The sequence below is a fragment of the Pristiophorus japonicus genome, chromosome 5, assembly GCF_044704955.1.
Source record: "Pristiophorus japonicus isolate sPriJap1 chromosome 5, sPriJap1.hap1, whole genome shotgun sequence".
In the NCBI taxonomy this organism is placed as follows: Eukaryota; Metazoa; Chordata; class Chondrichthyes; family Pristiophoridae; genus Pristiophorus; species Pristiophorus japonicus.
Window position 1 is genome coordinate 41,362,943 of NC_091981.1, and position 16,818 is coordinate 41,379,760.

Consider the following 16,818-nt stretch of genomic DNA (forward strand, 5'->3'; position numbering starts at 1 on the left):
AGGTGTAGGGAGGTAGAGGAAGGAGGGGTGTAGTGTGGGAGAGGAGTGAGGTGTGCAGGGAGGGAGAGGAGGGAGGGATGAAGGGAGGGAGAGGAGGGAGGTGTGGAAGATGAGGGAGGGGTGTAGGGAGAGAAGGGATGGAGGGGTGAGGGATGTAGGAGGGAGGGGTGAGGAATGTAGGAGGAGTGGAGGGAGGTGTGTAGGGAGAGGAGGGAGGGGTGTAGGGAGGAAGGGAGAGGGGAGGGAGGGAGAGGGAGAGAGCAGGGGAGGGTGAAGAGAGGAGGAAGAGAAGGGGAGGGTGAGGAGAGGGGAGTGGAGGGAGGGAGAGGAGTGGAGGGGAGGAGAGGGGAAGGGGGGAGCATGAGGGAGGGAGAGGAGTGAGGAGGGAGAGGTGGGGGTCGGAGGGAGGGAGAGGAGTGAGGAGGGAGAGAAGTGGGGGAGGGAGGGAGAAGAGGAGTGAGGGAGGGACGGAGAGGAGCGAGAAGAGTGAAGGAGGGAGGAGAGCAGTGAGGGTGTGACGGGAGTGAGGGAGGGAGCAAGAGGACTGAAAGAGGGAACGAAAGGTGTGAGGGAGGGAGAGGAGCGAGGGAGGGAGAGGAGAGGGAAGGAGGGAGGAGAGGGGTGAGAGAGGGAGAGGAGTAAGGGAGGGAGAGCAGTGAGCGAGGGAAGGAGAAGGAGTGAGAGGAGGATGAGGGAGGTAATGGAGGGGAGTGAGTGAGGTTGGGAGCAGAGAGAGGGAGAGGAGAGGGAGGGAGGAGGGGGTGGAGTGAGGAAGAGTAGTGGGGGGGAGAAGAGTGAGGGAGAGAGTGGAATGAGGGAGAGGAGTGAGGGAGGGAGAAGAATGATGGAGGGATAGGAGTGAGGGAAGGAGAGAGTGAGGGAGGGAGAGCAGTGAAGGAGGGAGAGGTGTGAGGGAGGGACTGAGAAGTGTGAGGGAGGGGGTGAGAAGTGTGAGGGAGGGAGTGAGAGATGTGAGGGAGGGGGGGTGAGAGGTGTGAGGGAGAGAAGGAGAAGTGTGAGGCAGGGAGGGAGAGGAGTGAGGGAGATGAGGGAGGGAGGGAGAGGACTGAGGGGAGGAGGGAGAAGACTGAAGGGGGGAGGGAGCGGAGTGAGAGAGGAAGTGATGGTGGGAGATGACTGAAGGAGGGAAGGTGAGGGAGGGAAGAAGTGAGGGAGAAGAAGGGATAGTGGAAGAGGAGGGAGGGAGAGAGGAATGAGTGAGTGAGTGAGGAAGGAAGAGGATGGAGGGAGAGGACCGAGGAAGGGAGAGAGAGTGATGGAGGGAGAGGAGTGAGTGAAGGCTGTGAGGGAGAGAGAGAGGAGGGTGGAAGGGAGAGGAGTGAGGGTGGGAAGGGCTGGGAGGGAGGGAGAGGAGTGAGGTTGGGAAGGAATGAAGGAGATGGAGGGTGGGATTGTGGGAGAGGAGGGAGATTTCAGAGGGAGGGAGGGAGGGGAGAGGAAGGTGTGAGGGATGGAGGGGAGAGAGGGAGTAGAGTGAGGTGGAGAGAGGGGAGAGAGCGATGGGAGGGAGGGGAGAGAGGGAGGGGGAGGAGAGGGGAGAGAGGGGGAAAGTGAGGAGGGGGAAAAGGGAGGGGACGGAGGGGGTATGGGAGGGAAGGGGATGGATGAACGGAGGCAGGGGAGGGACGAAGGGAAGGGGAGGGGAGGTAGGGCGAGGAAGGGAGGGTGGGAAGGAGGGGAGGCGAGGGAGCGGAGGTGAGGGGAGGGAGCGGAGGGGAGCAAGGGGAGAGGAAGGAATAATGGAGGGAGGGAGAGAGAGAGGAGTGAGGGAGAGGAGTGGTGGAGGGAGGGATGGAGAGTAGTGAGGGGGGGAAAGGATGGATGGAGGGAGGAAGTGAAGGAGAGGAGTGAGGGAGAGAAGTGAGGGAGAAGAGTGAGGGAGATGAGCGAGGTAGAGGAGTGAGGGAGAGGAGTGAAAGGGGGGGATGCAAAGGGCGGGGTGGGAAAGGGAGCGGATGGAAAGGGAGTGGTGGGAGGGAGGGAAAGGGAGGGGAGAGAGGGGGAAGGGAGGGAGGGGGTAAAGGGATGGGAGAGAAGGAAGGAAAGGGAGGGGAGGGGAGCAATGGGAGGGAGGGGAGGTAGAGGAGTGAGAGAGAGGAGGGAGGGAGGGCGCGAGCGGAGAGAGGAGGAGGGAGAGGAGTGAGAAAGTGGAGTGAGCGAGAGGAGTTAGGTGTGTGAGGGAGGGATGTGAGGGAGGGAGGGATGTGAGGGAGGAAGTGTGCGGTTTGAGGGAGGGAGGGGTGTGAGGGAGGGAGTGAGTGGTGTGAGGGAGGGTGTGAGGGAGGGAGGAAGAGGAATGAGGGCAGAAGGGAGGGAGTGAGGGAGGAAGTGAGAAGAGTGAGGGAGGGAGGGAGAGGACTGATGGAGGGAGAGGAGTGAGGGAGGGAGAGGATGGATGGAGGGAGGGATGGATGGAGAGAAGTGAGGGGGAAGGAGAGGAGTGAGGGAGAGGAGTGAGAGGGAAGGAGAGGAGTGAGGGAAGGAGAGGAGTGAGGGAGTGAGAGGAGCGAAAGGGAGGGGAGTGGAGGGAGGGGTAAAGGAGGGGAGGGGCAGGAGGGGGGAAAGGGAGGGGATTAGGAGATGGTGGGAGGGGGAGAGGAGGGAGGGAGGGAGGGAGAGGAGTGAGAGTGGGAGGGAGAGGAATGAGAGTGGGGGAGGGAGAAGAGTGAGGGAGGGAACAAGAGAGTTGAGGGAGAGAGCGAGAGGAGTGAGGGAGGGGAGAGGGAGGAGTGAAGGTGGGAGGGGATGGGAGGAGTGAGGGAGGGAGGGGAGAGGGAGTAGTGAGGGAGCGGAGAGGGAGGAGTGAGAGAGGGAGGGGAGAGGGACGAGGGAGGGAGGCTGTGAAGGAGGGGGGCAGGATTGAGTGAGGGAGAGAGAGGAGTGAGGGAGGGAGAGGAGTGTGGGAGGGAGGAGTGAGGGAGGGAGGGAGGGGAGAGGGATGAGTGAGTGAGGGAGGAGTGAGGGAGGGGAGAGGGAGTGAGGGGGAAAGGAGGAGTGAGGGAGGGAGTGGAGAGGGATGATTGAGGGAAGGAGGGAAGAGGGAGGAAAGGGATGGAGAGGAGAGAGGGTGGGAGAGAGGGAGGTGGAGGGGGCAAAAGGAGGGGAGTGGAGGGGGGAAAGGATGGGGAGGGGAGGGGGGAAAGGGAGGAGAGGGGAGGGAGGGGGAAAAGGAGGGAAGGGGATGGGGTGGGGGAAAGGGAGGGGGAAGGAGGGGAGGGAGGCAGGGAAAGGGAGGGGGAAAGGGAGAGGAGGGAGGGACGAAGGGGGGGAAAGGGAAAGGGAGGAGTGGGAGGAGGAAGGGAGGGGAGGGGAGAAAGGGAGGGGGAAAGGGAGGGTAGGAAGGGGAGGGGAGAGAGTGTGGAGGGGAGGGAGGGAAGGGGAGGGGAGGGAGGAGTGAAGGGAGGGGGAAAGGAAGGGGAGGGGAAAAGGGAGAGGAGGGAAGGGGGAAAGGGAGGGGAAAATGGAGGGGAGGGATGGGGAAAGGGAGGGGAGGGGAAGGGAGGAGGGGGGAAAATGGAGGGGAGGGAGGGGGGAAAGGGAGCGGAGGGAGGGGGAAAGAGATGGGAGAGAGGGGGAGAAGTGAGTGAGAGGAGTGAGGGTGGGAGAGGAGGGAGGGAGAGGAGTGAGGGAGGGAGTAAAAGGATTGAGGGAGAGAGGGAGAGGAGTGAGGGAGAGAGGGAGGGAGAGGAATGAGGGATGGAGGGAGGGAGGGAGTGAGGGAGAGAAGTGAGGGAGGGAGGGAGAGGAGTGGGGGAGGGAGGGAAAGGTCTGGGGGAGGTGGGAAAGCTGTAAGGGAGGGGGATGGAGGGTGGGAGAGGATTGAGGGAGGGAGAGGAGTGAGGGGAGACAGAGGAGTGAGGGTGGGAGGGGAGAGGGAGGAGTGAGGGATGGAGGGGAGAGGGAGGAGTGAGGGAGGGGAGAGGGAGGAGTGAGGGTGGAAGGGATGGAAAGGAGTGGGGGAGGAAGGGAGAGGTGTGAGGGTGGTGGGAGAGGTGTGAGGGAGTGAGGGGAAATCGAGGTGAGGGATGGAGGGGAGAGGGACAAGGGAGGGAGGGGAGAGGAACGAGGGGAGGGAGGAAGAGGAGTGGGGGAGCGAGGGAGAGGTGTGAGGGAGGGGGACAGGAATGAGTGAGGGAGGGAGAGGAGTGAGGGAGGGAGGAGAGTGAGCGGAGAGGGAGGAGTGAGTGAGAGAGGGAGGATTGAGGGAGGGAGTGGAGAGGGAGGAGTGAGGGAGGGAAGGGAGAGGGAATAGGGAGGGAGGAAGGTGAGAGGGAGGAGTGAGGGAAGGAGGGGAGAGGGACAGAAGGGAGAGAGGGAGGGGGAGAGAGGCAGGGGTGGGAGGGGGAGGGGGTGGGAGGGGGAAAGGAAGCGAGGGCGGTAAGGGAGGTGTGGGGAGAAAGGGAAGATGAGGAAGGGAGGGTGGGAGGGAGCGGAGGAGGGATGGGAGGGGAGGGGAGAGGGAGGGAGGGGTGAGGGAGGGAGTGGAGAGGAAGACGTGAGGGGAGGGAGGGAAGAGAGGGAGTGGGAGGGAGGGGAGAGAGGGAGTGGGAGGGAGTGGAGGAACAGGAGAGAGGTGAGGGAGGGGAGGGAGTGAGGGGGAGGAGAGGGGCAGGGGATGGGAGGGGAGGGAATGGGAGGGGAGGGATGGGGAAGGGAGCGGAAGGGAGAGGGGGAAACGCAGGCAGGGGAGGAAGGGGAGGGGAGGAAGGGGAGGGTAAGAAGGTAGGGGAGGAAGAGAAAGGCGGAAGGGAAGGGAGGAGGAGAAGGAAGGAGAGTGAGGGTGAGGAAGGGGGGCGTGGGAGGGAGGGGAGATGAGGGAGCGGAGGGGAGGGGAGCAAGGGGAGGGAGAGGAGAGAGGGAGGGTGGCAGAGGAGGGAGGGAGCAAGAGAAGAGAGGACGCGAGCGGAGGGAGGGAGAGGAGTGAGGAAGAGGAGTGAGTGAGGTGTGTGAGGGAGGGGTTGAGGGAGGGAGGGGTGTGAGGGAGGGAGGGAGGAGTGTGAGGGAGGGAGCGAGGGGTGTGAGGGAGGGAGGGAGAGGAGTGAGAGAGAGGAGAGGATGGATGGAGGGAGGAGAGGATGGATGGAGAGAGGGAGTGGATGGATGGAGAGAGAGGAGTGAGGTAGGGAAGGAGAGCAGTGAGGGAGGGAAGGATAGGAGTGAGATTGAGGAGTGAGGGTAAGGAGTGAGGGAGGGAGAGGAGTGAAAGGGAGGGGAGGGAAAGGGAGGGGTGAGAAATGGAGGTGTGGGAAAGGGAGGGGAGGGAAAGGGAGGGGAGGGGAGGTTGGAAAAGGGTGCGAAAAGTTGGGGAGGGGAGGGGGGAAAGGGTGAGGAGGGGAGGGGGAAAGGGTGGGGAGGGGAGGGGGAGGGGAGGGGGAAAGGGAGGGGAGGGGAGAGAGGTGAGGGCAGGGGGAAAAGGAGTGGCGGGGAGAGGGAAGGGAGGGGAGTGGGGGAAGGGAGTGAGGGGGAAAAGGTAGGGGGAGGGAGGGAGGGAGTTAGGTAAAGCGAGGGGAGGGAGGTAGGGAAAGGCGGAAAGGGAGGGGAGGTAGGGGGGAAAGGAGGGAGGGGGAAAGGGAGGGGAGGGGGAAAGGGAGGGGAGTGGAATGGGGGGAGGGGAGTGAGAGAAAGGAATGGGAGGGGGAAAGGTAGGGGAGGGAGTGGGAAAGGGAGCGGGAAAGGGAGGGAAGGGAGTGGGGAAAAGGAGGGTCGGAACGGGAGGTGTGTGAGGGAGGGAGGGATGTGAGGGAGGGAGAGATTTGAGGGAAGGAGGGAGGGAGGGGGAGGGAGGGAGGGGGAGGGAAGGAGGGAGGGAGGGGGAGAGAGGGAGAGAGGGGGAGGGAGAGGGTGAGGAATGAGGAAGGGAGATGAGGGAGGGAGAGGAGTGAGGGCGGAAGAGGTGTGAGGGCGGGAGGAGTGAGAGGGAGGGAGGGAGAGGAGTAAGGGAGGGAGAGGAGTGAATGAGGGAGGGATAGGCGGGAGGGATCGGAGTGTGGGAGCGCAGGGAGAGGAGTGACGGAGAGATGGAGAGGAGTGAGGGAGAGAGGACGGAGGTGAGGGAGGGGCGGGAGCACGGAGGTGAGGGAGGGGTGTATGTCGGATGGGGAGGGGAGGCTGAGTGAATCCGTGCCCTCCGGAGGTGAACAACAGACGGGGATTTCCGCAGCCTTCCCCCGCTCTCTCTCTCTCTCTCTGCCTGTGTCCCAGCCCAGGAGCCGGTTGCGGGGAGTCCCTCTGAGGGAGGAGCAGGTCCCGCTGCCCAGTGTTCGGGAAGCTCTTCCCTACCCAGCGCCAAATCTCCGCTGATGTTTAAACCCAAGCTGCAATCTGCTGTGATCGGATTAAGCGGATCCGTAGCTCAGTCTCGGCGTCTCAGCCCGTGCTCCGTGTCCATGTGTTTGGGGCAATGCTGTTAACCCGGAATCGGAGGATGGAAGCGGCTCGGCGAGTGACCCGGACTCGGGCTGTAGAGTGAGAGCGGAGCGGACTCGGTACAGCGGCGGCTCCGGGCTGGGGACTGAGCGTATGGCGATGGGACTGAAGGATGAGCGTTGAGAGGGAGCTGGGGAAAGGAAGGAGCCTGAGCGACACCGAGCGACAGAGGGAGTCTCCCCACATCCCAGGACCCTGACCCACTCATCCTAGGATCATCACCCCATTTCCCCACACATCTCAGAACCCCATTCTCCCACTCATCCCGGGACCTCACTCATCCCAGAACCCTCACCCCATTCCTCCACACATCCCAGAACCCTCACCCCATTTCCCCACTCATCCCAGAACCCCACTCCCCCACTCATCCCAAGACCCCACTCCCCCATTCATCCCAGGACCCCACATCCCAGGACCCTGACCCCACATCCCAGGATCTTAATTCCCACTCACCCCAGGACTCCGGCCCCCACGTCCCAGGACACAGCCCCCACACACTCCGGGACCCTCAACTGTGACCCCCACTCACCCGACCTGTGACTCCACTCACCTGGTCACAGACCCTCGACCCATCCCAGTGGGGAACCCCTGTTAGAGCTCCAGTCGGGAGATCCTGCTCTGTCCCGCCTTTGGGTCTGAGGCCAGAGGTTTCCGGGGGGGGGGGGGGGGATTCCCTGGTTGCCCCTCCTTGGGCTCCCATTGCCGGGGTCCCCGTGGATGGCGGACGTGCCCACATGCTGCTGATGACGGAGGCGAGACTGGCAGAGGTCAGCGGGAGGCGTAGGGCAGCTGCTGTGCCTGCCAACACCACCTGCCTCGTGCAGGTGCCCGAGGAGGAGTGGGAGGATGACGAGGATGGGGACCAGGATTCGGATACCTGCAGCATCTTGTCAGATGACTCCTTCTACCCTCCTGACCTGCAGTCCCTAAGCAGTGAGACAGCGAGCGCAACAGGCGGCCCACTCAGCCTGTATCGGGCATGCGCCACAAGCAATGCCATCGGACTCAAGGGGCTGATGTGCCAGGAGCTGAGCGAGCGGGAAGTGATGGAGAGGGACAGGAATGGCAGGGTAAGTGAGAGACTGGGACAAGGGCTGGCACTGCCAGACACACTCTTAACACACTGCCAGACACACACACACTGCCAGACACACTCATACACACAGTGCCGGACACACTCACACACACTGCTAGACACACACACAAACACACACACTGCCAGACACACTCTAACACACTGCCAGAACACACACACACACACACACATTGCCAGACACACTCACACACACAGTGCCTGACACACTCACACACACTGCCAGACACACACACACAGTGCCTGACACACTCACATACACTGCCAGACACACTCACACACACTGTGCCAGACACAGCCACACTCACACACAGTGCCAGACACACTCACACACAGTGCCAGACTCACACATACACTACCTGACACACTCACACATACAGTGCCTGACACACTCACACACAGTGCCTGACACACTTACACACTTACACACTGCCAGACACACACACACACACTGCCAGATACACTCATACACAGTCAGACACACTCACACACAGTGCCAGACACACTCACACACACTCCCAGACACACTCACACACTGCCAGGCACACACAATCTCTACCAGACACACTCACACACACAGTGCCTGACACACTCACACACAGTGCCTGACACACTCACACACACACTACCAGACACACGCACACATACAGTGCCTGACACACTCACACACAGTGCCTGACACACTTACACACTGCCAGACACACTCACACACACTGCCAGATACACTCATACACAGTCAGACACACTCACACACACTGCCAGACACTCTCACACACAGTGCCAGACACATTCACACACTGCCAGACACACTCACACACAGTGCCAGACACACTTACATACTGCCAGACACACTCACACACAGTGCCCGACACACTCTGACACACAGTGCCTGACACATTCACACACTGCCAGACACACTCACACACACTGCCAGACACACTCACACACACTGCCAGACACACTCACATACACTGCCAGACACACACACACACTCCCAGACACACTCACACACTGCCAGACACACACAAACACTACCAGACACACTCACACACACTGCCAGACACACTCACACACATTGCCAGACACACTCTCACACACAGTGCCAGACACATTCATACACTGCCAGACACACTCACACACAGTGCCAGACTCACTCACACACACTGCCAGACACACTCACACACACTGCCAGATGCACTCACACATTCAGTGCCAGACACACTCACACACACTGCCAGACATACTCACACACAGTGCCAGACACACTCACACACAGTGCCTGACACACTCACATACACTGCCAGACACACTCACATACACTACCAGACACACTCACACACACAGTGCCTGACACACTCACACACACAGTGCCTGACACACTCACACACAATGCCAAGCAGTGGCACACTCACACAACAAGACATTTTTTTTACATATATTAAATCTAAGTCGTTCCTCCCCTTGATTTATTTTTATTTTTATCTCTGGTACTGCATCCAAATCCTCTACTGTGAAAACTGATACAAAGTAGGTATTTAGTAAGTCTGCCATTTCCTGATTTCCAGTTACACTATCGCCTGTGTCTGCCATTAAGGGGCCCACACTACTCTTTACCACCCTCTTTCTCTTTAATATATTTATAAAAACATTTAGTGATTTGCTTGATAACCCTCGCAAACTGTTTTTTCCTGTAATCCTTTTTACAGCTCTTACACTTTCTTTGTGTCCCTTTGCTGTTCTTTATATCTCTTCCAATCCATGGGATCTCCACTGTTTCTTTGCATTCGTATAAACCCTTTTAGTTTTATGCTACCTCTCACTTTCCTTGTTGACCAAAGTTACTTAATTACGAATGTAGAACTCTTGTCTTTTAGGGTATGTACAGATCTTTTTCGAATACCTCCCAGTGTTCATCCGTAGTTTTATCTGTTAATAGTTCTGCCCAGTCTATTGTGATCAATTCCCTACAAAGTCAGCCCTACCTAAATTTAACACCTTGACTCAGCCATCTCCGTTTCAAACCTAATATTGAATTCTATCATATTAGAGTCACTGTTCGCTAGGTGTTCCCTTCAGGCTCATTACTCATGACTAAATCTTAGATGGCCTGTTTGCTAGTTGGTTCAAGAACATATTGTTCTAAAAAAAACTGTCGCGAATACACTCGAGAAATTCGGTGCCTTTGGGACTCGAGTTGTGCTGCTTATCCCAGTCTATGTGAAAATTGAAATTTCCCAACTAGTTTGTTTTTGCAACAAGCTTCTTTGTTCTCCTGCTATTTTATCATTGCTAACTGGAGGTCTATAAACAACTCTCACCAAAGTCTTGCATCCTTTTTTTTATTCTTCAACTCTACCCATAGTGTTTTTACTGCCTGCTCACCCTTACTGATATCCCCTCTTTCTAATTGTCATGTATGTATGCTTGGAGTTACTAGCCACCAGGGGGCGCCACTGTCGGAGGTCATTAGGCTGTACGCACGTGTGTGCGGGCCAGGTATATAAAGTAAGCCACCATGTAATGTGGGCACTTTGGGCCCGAATAAAGTTGAGCCAGGTTTGCACCTGAGTGAGTTTACAGTATTCAGTCTATTGAGTTAATACATACATAACACTAATGCTGTAATAGTGTCCCTTGCCAATTTTGCTACTCCTCTTCGAATTTCCCTGTCCTTTCTAAAGACCATGTAACCTGGAATATTCATCTCCCAGTCATGCTCAGCTTGTAGCCAGGTCTTGGTGGTGGCTACTACATCATACCGTTTAGGCTGAATTTGCACTTCTAATTCACTTGTTATATTTCTTGTGCTATATGCATTAATGTATAGAACTATTAATTGGGCAATAAATTTTGACCTGCTCTTATCCCCTGATATTTTTAACACACATTTTAACTTATCACACTCCTTGTTTTTGTCACTTCTTTGTATTTTTATCAGTTACATATTTTGTTGTTATTACATATATTTGTTTCTGAACCTGAAGTATTTACCTTCAACACTATTGATGACCTGGACTTTGCACTCATCCCTTTTTTTAATCTTTTGGTTACTTTTATTTCTGCCTGAGCCCTTCCCGCGCCCCCTGCCCCCCTTTATTGGTTTAAAGTCCTTTTAAAGTGGTGATGGAGAATCTAATGATATTAAAGATGGATAAATCTCCAGGACCCACTGGTTTTCACCCCAGGGTATTAAAAGAAGTAGGTGAGGAATTTGTTGATGCATTAGTCATGATTTTCCAAAGCTCTCTAGATTGAGGAATTGTCCCTTTGGATTGGAAAACAATGTTACTCCATTATTTAAGAAGGGTAGGACAAATAAATTAGGAAATTATAGGCCTATTTGTCTAGTGCAGTTGTGGGAAAGTTACTAGAATCTGTTATTAGGGACAGGGTGACTGAGAATTTGGACAAATATGAGCTGATCAGAGAGAGCTAACATAGATTTGTAACGGATAAGTCATGTCTAACGAAGCTCGCTAACATTTTGAGGAGGTAGATGAGGGAGTGTCTATGGATGTTACTGACTTCCAGAACACATTCGATAAGGTTCCACATAGGAGATGGTTAACAAAAATAAGAGCACATAGTATTGTGGGTAACCTGTTGGCTTGGATAGGAAATTGGTGAGGAGTTGGGTGACAGAGAGTAGGTATAATGGGTATGTACTCAAATTGGCGGGATGTGACTAGTGGTGTCCCCCAGGGATCTGTACTGGGGTCTCAGCTTTTCACAATATGTATAAATCACTTGGTTGAAGGAATAGAGAGCCATATATCTAAGTTTGAATAACACTGACTTAAGTGGCACAGAGACGTTGATAGATTAGGTGAGTGGGCAAAACTGTGGCAGATGGAATTTGGGAAAGTGTGAGTTCATCCACTTTGAACCTAAGAAAGATAGATCCAAGTATATTCTAAATGGTGAGAAGCTAGGAACTGTGGATGAATAGAGATACTTAGGGGTCCAAGTATAGAAATCACTAAAAGCTAGTGGACATGTCCAAAAAATAATTTAAAATACTAATTAAATGTTGGCCTTTATCTCAAAGGAATGGAAGTTATGTTACAGCGCTCTGATTAGACCCATCTGGAGTACTGCATTCAGTTCTGGGCACTGCACCTCAGGAAAGATATATTGGCCTTGGAGGAGGTGCAACACAGATTCACCAGGGGGATACTCGAGCTAAAATGGTTAAATTATGAGGACAGGTTAGAATCATAGAATCATAGAAATTTACAGCGTGGAAGGAGGCCATTTTGGCCAATCGTGTCTGCGCCGGCCGACCAAGAGCCATCCAGCCTAATCCCACTTTCCAGCTCTTGGTTAGTAGTCCTGTAGGTTACATCACTTCAAGTGCACATCCAAATACTTTTTAAATGTGGTGAGGGTTTCTGCCTCTACCTTCCTTTCAGGCAGTGAGTTCCAGGTCCCCACCACCTTCTGGGTGAAGAAATTTCCCCTCAAATCCCCTCTAACAGTTACTTTACATCTATGCCCCCTGGTTGTTGACCCCTCTGCTGTGGGAAATAGGTACGTCCTATCCACTCATAGTTGCATGGAATGGGTTTGTATTCCCTTTAATGTAGAAGATTAAGGGGTGATCTAATTGAGGTGTTTAAGATGATCAAAGGATTTGATAGGGTAGATAGAGAGAAACTATTTCCTCTGGTGGGAAAGTCTAGAACAAGGGAGCATAACCTTAAAATTAGAGCTGGGCCGTTTAGGGATGATGTTAGAAAGCACTTCTTCACACAAAGGGTAGTGGAAATCTAGAACTCTCACCTTCAAAAAACTGTTGAGGGTGGGGGTCAATTGAAAATGTCAAAACTGAGATTGATAGATATTTGGTAGACAAGGGTATTAAGAGTTATGGAACCATGGTGGGTGGATAGAGTTAAGATATAGATCAGCCATGATCTAATTGAATGGGGGAACAAACTTGAGGGGTTGACTGGCCTACTCTTGTTCTCCTGTTCTTATGTTCAATGTTCCAGACACACTCACACACACTGCAGGCACACACTCACATACACACACTTCCAGGTTACCTCACATACTACCAGGCATGCTCACAGTGTCAAGCGCACTTAACAGATTATCCCATTGCTGTCTGTTGGAGCTTGCTTGACACAAATTGGCTACCATGTTTCTACATTACAATGTGACTACACTTCAAAAGTAGTTCATTGGCTAGAAAGCGCTTTGGGGCGCCCTGTGGTCATGAAGGTGCTATATAAATGCAAGTCTTTCTTTTCTTTTATAACAATCATACATCTTGGTCAATAAATTGTCCTGAAGCTTTTTTATGGTCATTTCAATGTACTGTCTTCCAAATAGCAGAAGGTACCAAAAAAGTCACTTGTACTGGTCGTTACTAATATTTTTTAGTTGGTAATGTGACTTTAATTTCAGGAGACTTTTAATCGGTTAGTTTGGGTCTTCTGTCTTTAGCCCATTTATTGTTGACAGCATTATCTCAAAGAGAGTGTCTGTTGTTGATGACGTGATTCTCTATAGGATTTAGATGAACTGGAAAGGGAACTAGCCTCTTAAGAGAGATTGAATTCCCTCATGGCTTTATGGTAAAATGAACTGCCTAGTTTGGCACTGAAACATACAGCCATGGGAGATGTCAGATCCCCGCTGATCTCAACTCGGGCAATAGTTGGGTGGCTACGTTGGCCTCAGTATCTTCAGGTTAGGGAGGGGGGGATGGGGTAAAACCTGTTCTTACCTCTGCTCACTATTTGGTGACCCTTTTGGAAAGGACATGTGTTGGGATTGGCTAGGGGGCAGGATTAACGAGGCTGTGATACCCCAATTATTGAATAGCCACTAACACCCGGGGTAATTTTAACCTAACTCGCTGGGCGGGAAACCCACATCATCGGGTGGAAAAACGAGTTTACATATCACCCAATATTACTCTCCCTTGACTTTTACACCCTGTCCAATATTACCCTCGTTGACATCAATGGAAAGTTGAATTGGGCGGAGTGTCAAACTAGCATTGCACCCGATCCCAACAGTTTCCCGACAGGCGGTTCAGGCTAAAATTGTCTTCATACTGTCCAGGCTCACTCAAAGAAAAAAATGGCTTCTTGAGTAAGGTTAACACTGCACCCCTTCAGAACATTCACGAGAGAGAAGGGAAAAAAGGAAGGAAACTGAGCAATTAAACATTGGACATAATCAATATAGGGCTATGGGGAAAGAGCAGGGGAGTGGGACTAACTAGCTAGCTCTTTCAAAGAGCCGGCACATGCTGTGCTTTAAGATTCTATGATTTAGTTTGAAAAATATTCTCACGTCCCCATTAAAATTGTTGATGATTGATATTATCTTGTGAAATAAATATTGTAGACTGTGTATGAGTAAATATTCAAAAGCAAGACTAACCAGGTTACTGGCAAGTAACAAGGTCAAAAGAGTGGAAGCATAAAACAGTATGCTTGTTGAGAACTGGTTGTCAGACAGGAAGCAAAGAGTAGGAGTAAATGGGTACTTTTCAGAATGGCAGGCAGTGACTAGTGGGGTACCGCAAGGTTCTGTGCTGGGGCCCCAGCTGTTTACATTGTACATTAATGATTTAGACGAGGGGATTAAATGTAGTATCTCCAAATTTGCGGATGACACTAAGTTGGGTGGCAGTGTGAGCTGCGAGGAGGATGCTGTGAGGCTGCAGAGCGACTTGGATAGGTTAGGTGAGTGGGCAAATGCATGGCAGATGAAGTATAATGTGGATAAATGTGAGGTTATCCACTTTGGTGGTAAAAACAGAGAGACAGACTATTATCTGAATGGTGACAGATTAGGAAAAGGGAAGGTGCAACGAGACCTGGGTGTCATGGTACATCAGTCATTGAAGGTTGGCATGCAGGTACAACAGGCGGTTAAGAAAGCAAATGGCATGTTGGCCTTCATAGCGAGGGGATTTGAGTACAGGGGCAGGGAGGTGTTGCTACAGTTGTACAGGGCCTTGGTGAGGCCACACCTGGAGTATTGTGTACAGTTTTGGTCTCCTAACTTGAGGAAGGACATTCTTGCTATTGAGGGAGTGCAGCGAAGATTCACCAGACTGATTCCCGGGATGGTGGGACTGACCTATCAAGAAAGACTGGATCAACTGGGCTTGTATTCACTGGAGTTCAGAAGAGTGAGAGGGGACCTCATGGAAACGTTTAAAATTCTGACGGGTTTGGACAGGTTGGATGCAGGAAGAATGTTCCCAATGTTGGGGAAGTCCAGAACCAGGGGTCACAGTCTAAGGATAAGGGGTAAGCCATTTAGGACCGAGATGAGGAGAAACTTCTTCACCCAGAGAGTGGTGAACCTGTGGAATTCTCTACCACAGAAAGTAGTTGAGGCCAATTCACTAAATATATTCAAAAGGGAGTTAGATGAAGTCCTTACTACTCGGGGGATCAAGGGGTATGGCGAGAAAGCAGGAAGGGGGTACTGAAGTTTCATGTTCAGCCATGAACTCATTGAATGGCGGTGCAGGCTAGAAGGGCTGAATGGCCTGCTCCTGCACCTATTTTCTATGTTTCTATGTTTCTAAGTATACTTGGGTAGGCGCAGATATTCTATTTGTATCAGTTTGTGTTGGAGTCAAAACTCCATGTGAACTTTATTCATCCTCCACAGCTTAATACAATCCTCAATGTGATACATATGATGGGGTTAAGATGCCATCATAAATCGCAAAGTTTATCAAAGCCTACTCAAATTCTGCCCTATTGAACATCCTGGATTATAACTGCTCAACCATTGGTGGCCGTGCCTTCAGCTGCCTCGGCCCTAAGCTCTGGAACTCCCTGCCTTAACCTCTCCGCCTCTCCACCTCTCTTTCCTCCTCCTTAAAACCTACCTCTTTGACCAAGCTTTTGGTCATCTGTCGTAATTTCTTATGTGGCTCGGTGTCAAATTTATTTGTTTTGTCTTAAAACACTCCTGTGAAGCACCTTGGGATGTTTTACCACATTAAAGGCACTATATAAATATAAGTTGTTGTTGTATTGCTGCTTTGGCAATCACTCCAGACTATGCTGTTCTATATAATGTATCCAGGTCTGGTGATTTCTTAGTGTAGTTCCATTTTTAGTTTTTGCCAGTGGGGGTATTATTGGTGGACACTTGTGAGGAAGAGCTTATTATTTCAGTAATGTGACACCTGGGACAGGCAGCTTCATATTTCAAGAACAACAACAGCATGCATTTATATAGCGCCTATAATGTAGGCAAACGTCCGAAGGTGCTTTGCCGGAGCATAATAAGAAAAAAATCGAAAACAAACCAAAGAAGGAAACATTAGGACAGGTGACCAAATGCTTGAAGAAGATTTTAAAGATAATCTGAAAGGGAGGTAGAGAGGTTTAGGGAGGGAATTTCAGTGCTTAAGGCCTAGGCAGCTGAAGGTACAGCTGCCAATGGTGGGACAAAGGAAATCAGGGATGCACAAGAGGCCAGAGTTGGAGGAACACAGAGTTCTCAGAGAGTTACAGGACTGGAGAAAGTTACAGAGAAAGGGAAGGACGAGGACATGGAAGGATTTGAACACAAGGATGAGAATTTTTGAAATGGAGGCATTTGGGAACAAGCAGCCAATGTAGTTCAGCGAGCATAGGGGTTATCGATGAATGTGAGAGTGCTTCAAATCTCAGTGACGTTCATGGGTTATGGATATTTCCCATGTGAATTCACTGTCTTGGTGTCATGGACATTAGAGACCAGACAAATTCTGATTCTCAACATACAGCTCGGGCCCACATGCCAACTCACCTGAGTCTGTTTTACCCTCCATTCCGTTGGAATAATGTCGACAAATATTTTTCTTGCTAAATTAGTTTTTCTTTTGGCCACATTATTGGGCTCTCTTCTGTTTACTGGGCTCGATTAGTATTAAATTGTTAGTTACAGAACATAAAAAATATAACCTGGGTGAGCTGATACAAATGAAATGTCTTGTGGCCACCCTGGTATATTGTTTTATGCTTTGTATTAATTTGATGGGTGCTTGCCAAAACATTGCAACGTAAAGGCACAAAAGGCGTGGAAATGCAGCACTGCATTCTGAAAACCTTGTGCTACTTGCACACGATAAAGGATGATCCATGGACTAGTCAGCTTTCCTCCCTCCCTCGATATGAAGAGGGTGGACTCGGAATCCCAGGGTCATTCTCCCAACCTCCTGCTGCGGCTCGGTGGGAAAAGGCCAGAACACCTGGAGAAACCGCGTGAACAGCTGTTTCTGCCATTTCTCTGGGAGGCTCCGCCGG

The 16,818-nt window shown here is 52.3% G+C and overlaps 1 protein-coding gene across 1 annotated transcript in view; it reads left to right on the forward strand.

Annotated features, from left to right (window-relative positions):
* Window positions 1-7,165: 7,165 nt before the first annotated feature.
* LOC139264070 (ankyrin repeat domain-containing protein 33B-like) overlaps window positions 7,166-16,818 on the forward strand; it is a 46,733-nt gene continuing 37,080 nt past the window's right edge. The window contains exon 1 of the mRNA XM_070880167.1: window positions 7,166-7,517. Within this exon, the coding sequence (XP_070736268.1) occupies window positions 7,182-7,517 (336 nt within the window). The 5' untranslated portion in view covers window positions 7,166-7,181. The remainder of the gene's footprint in view (window positions 7,518-16,818) is intronic.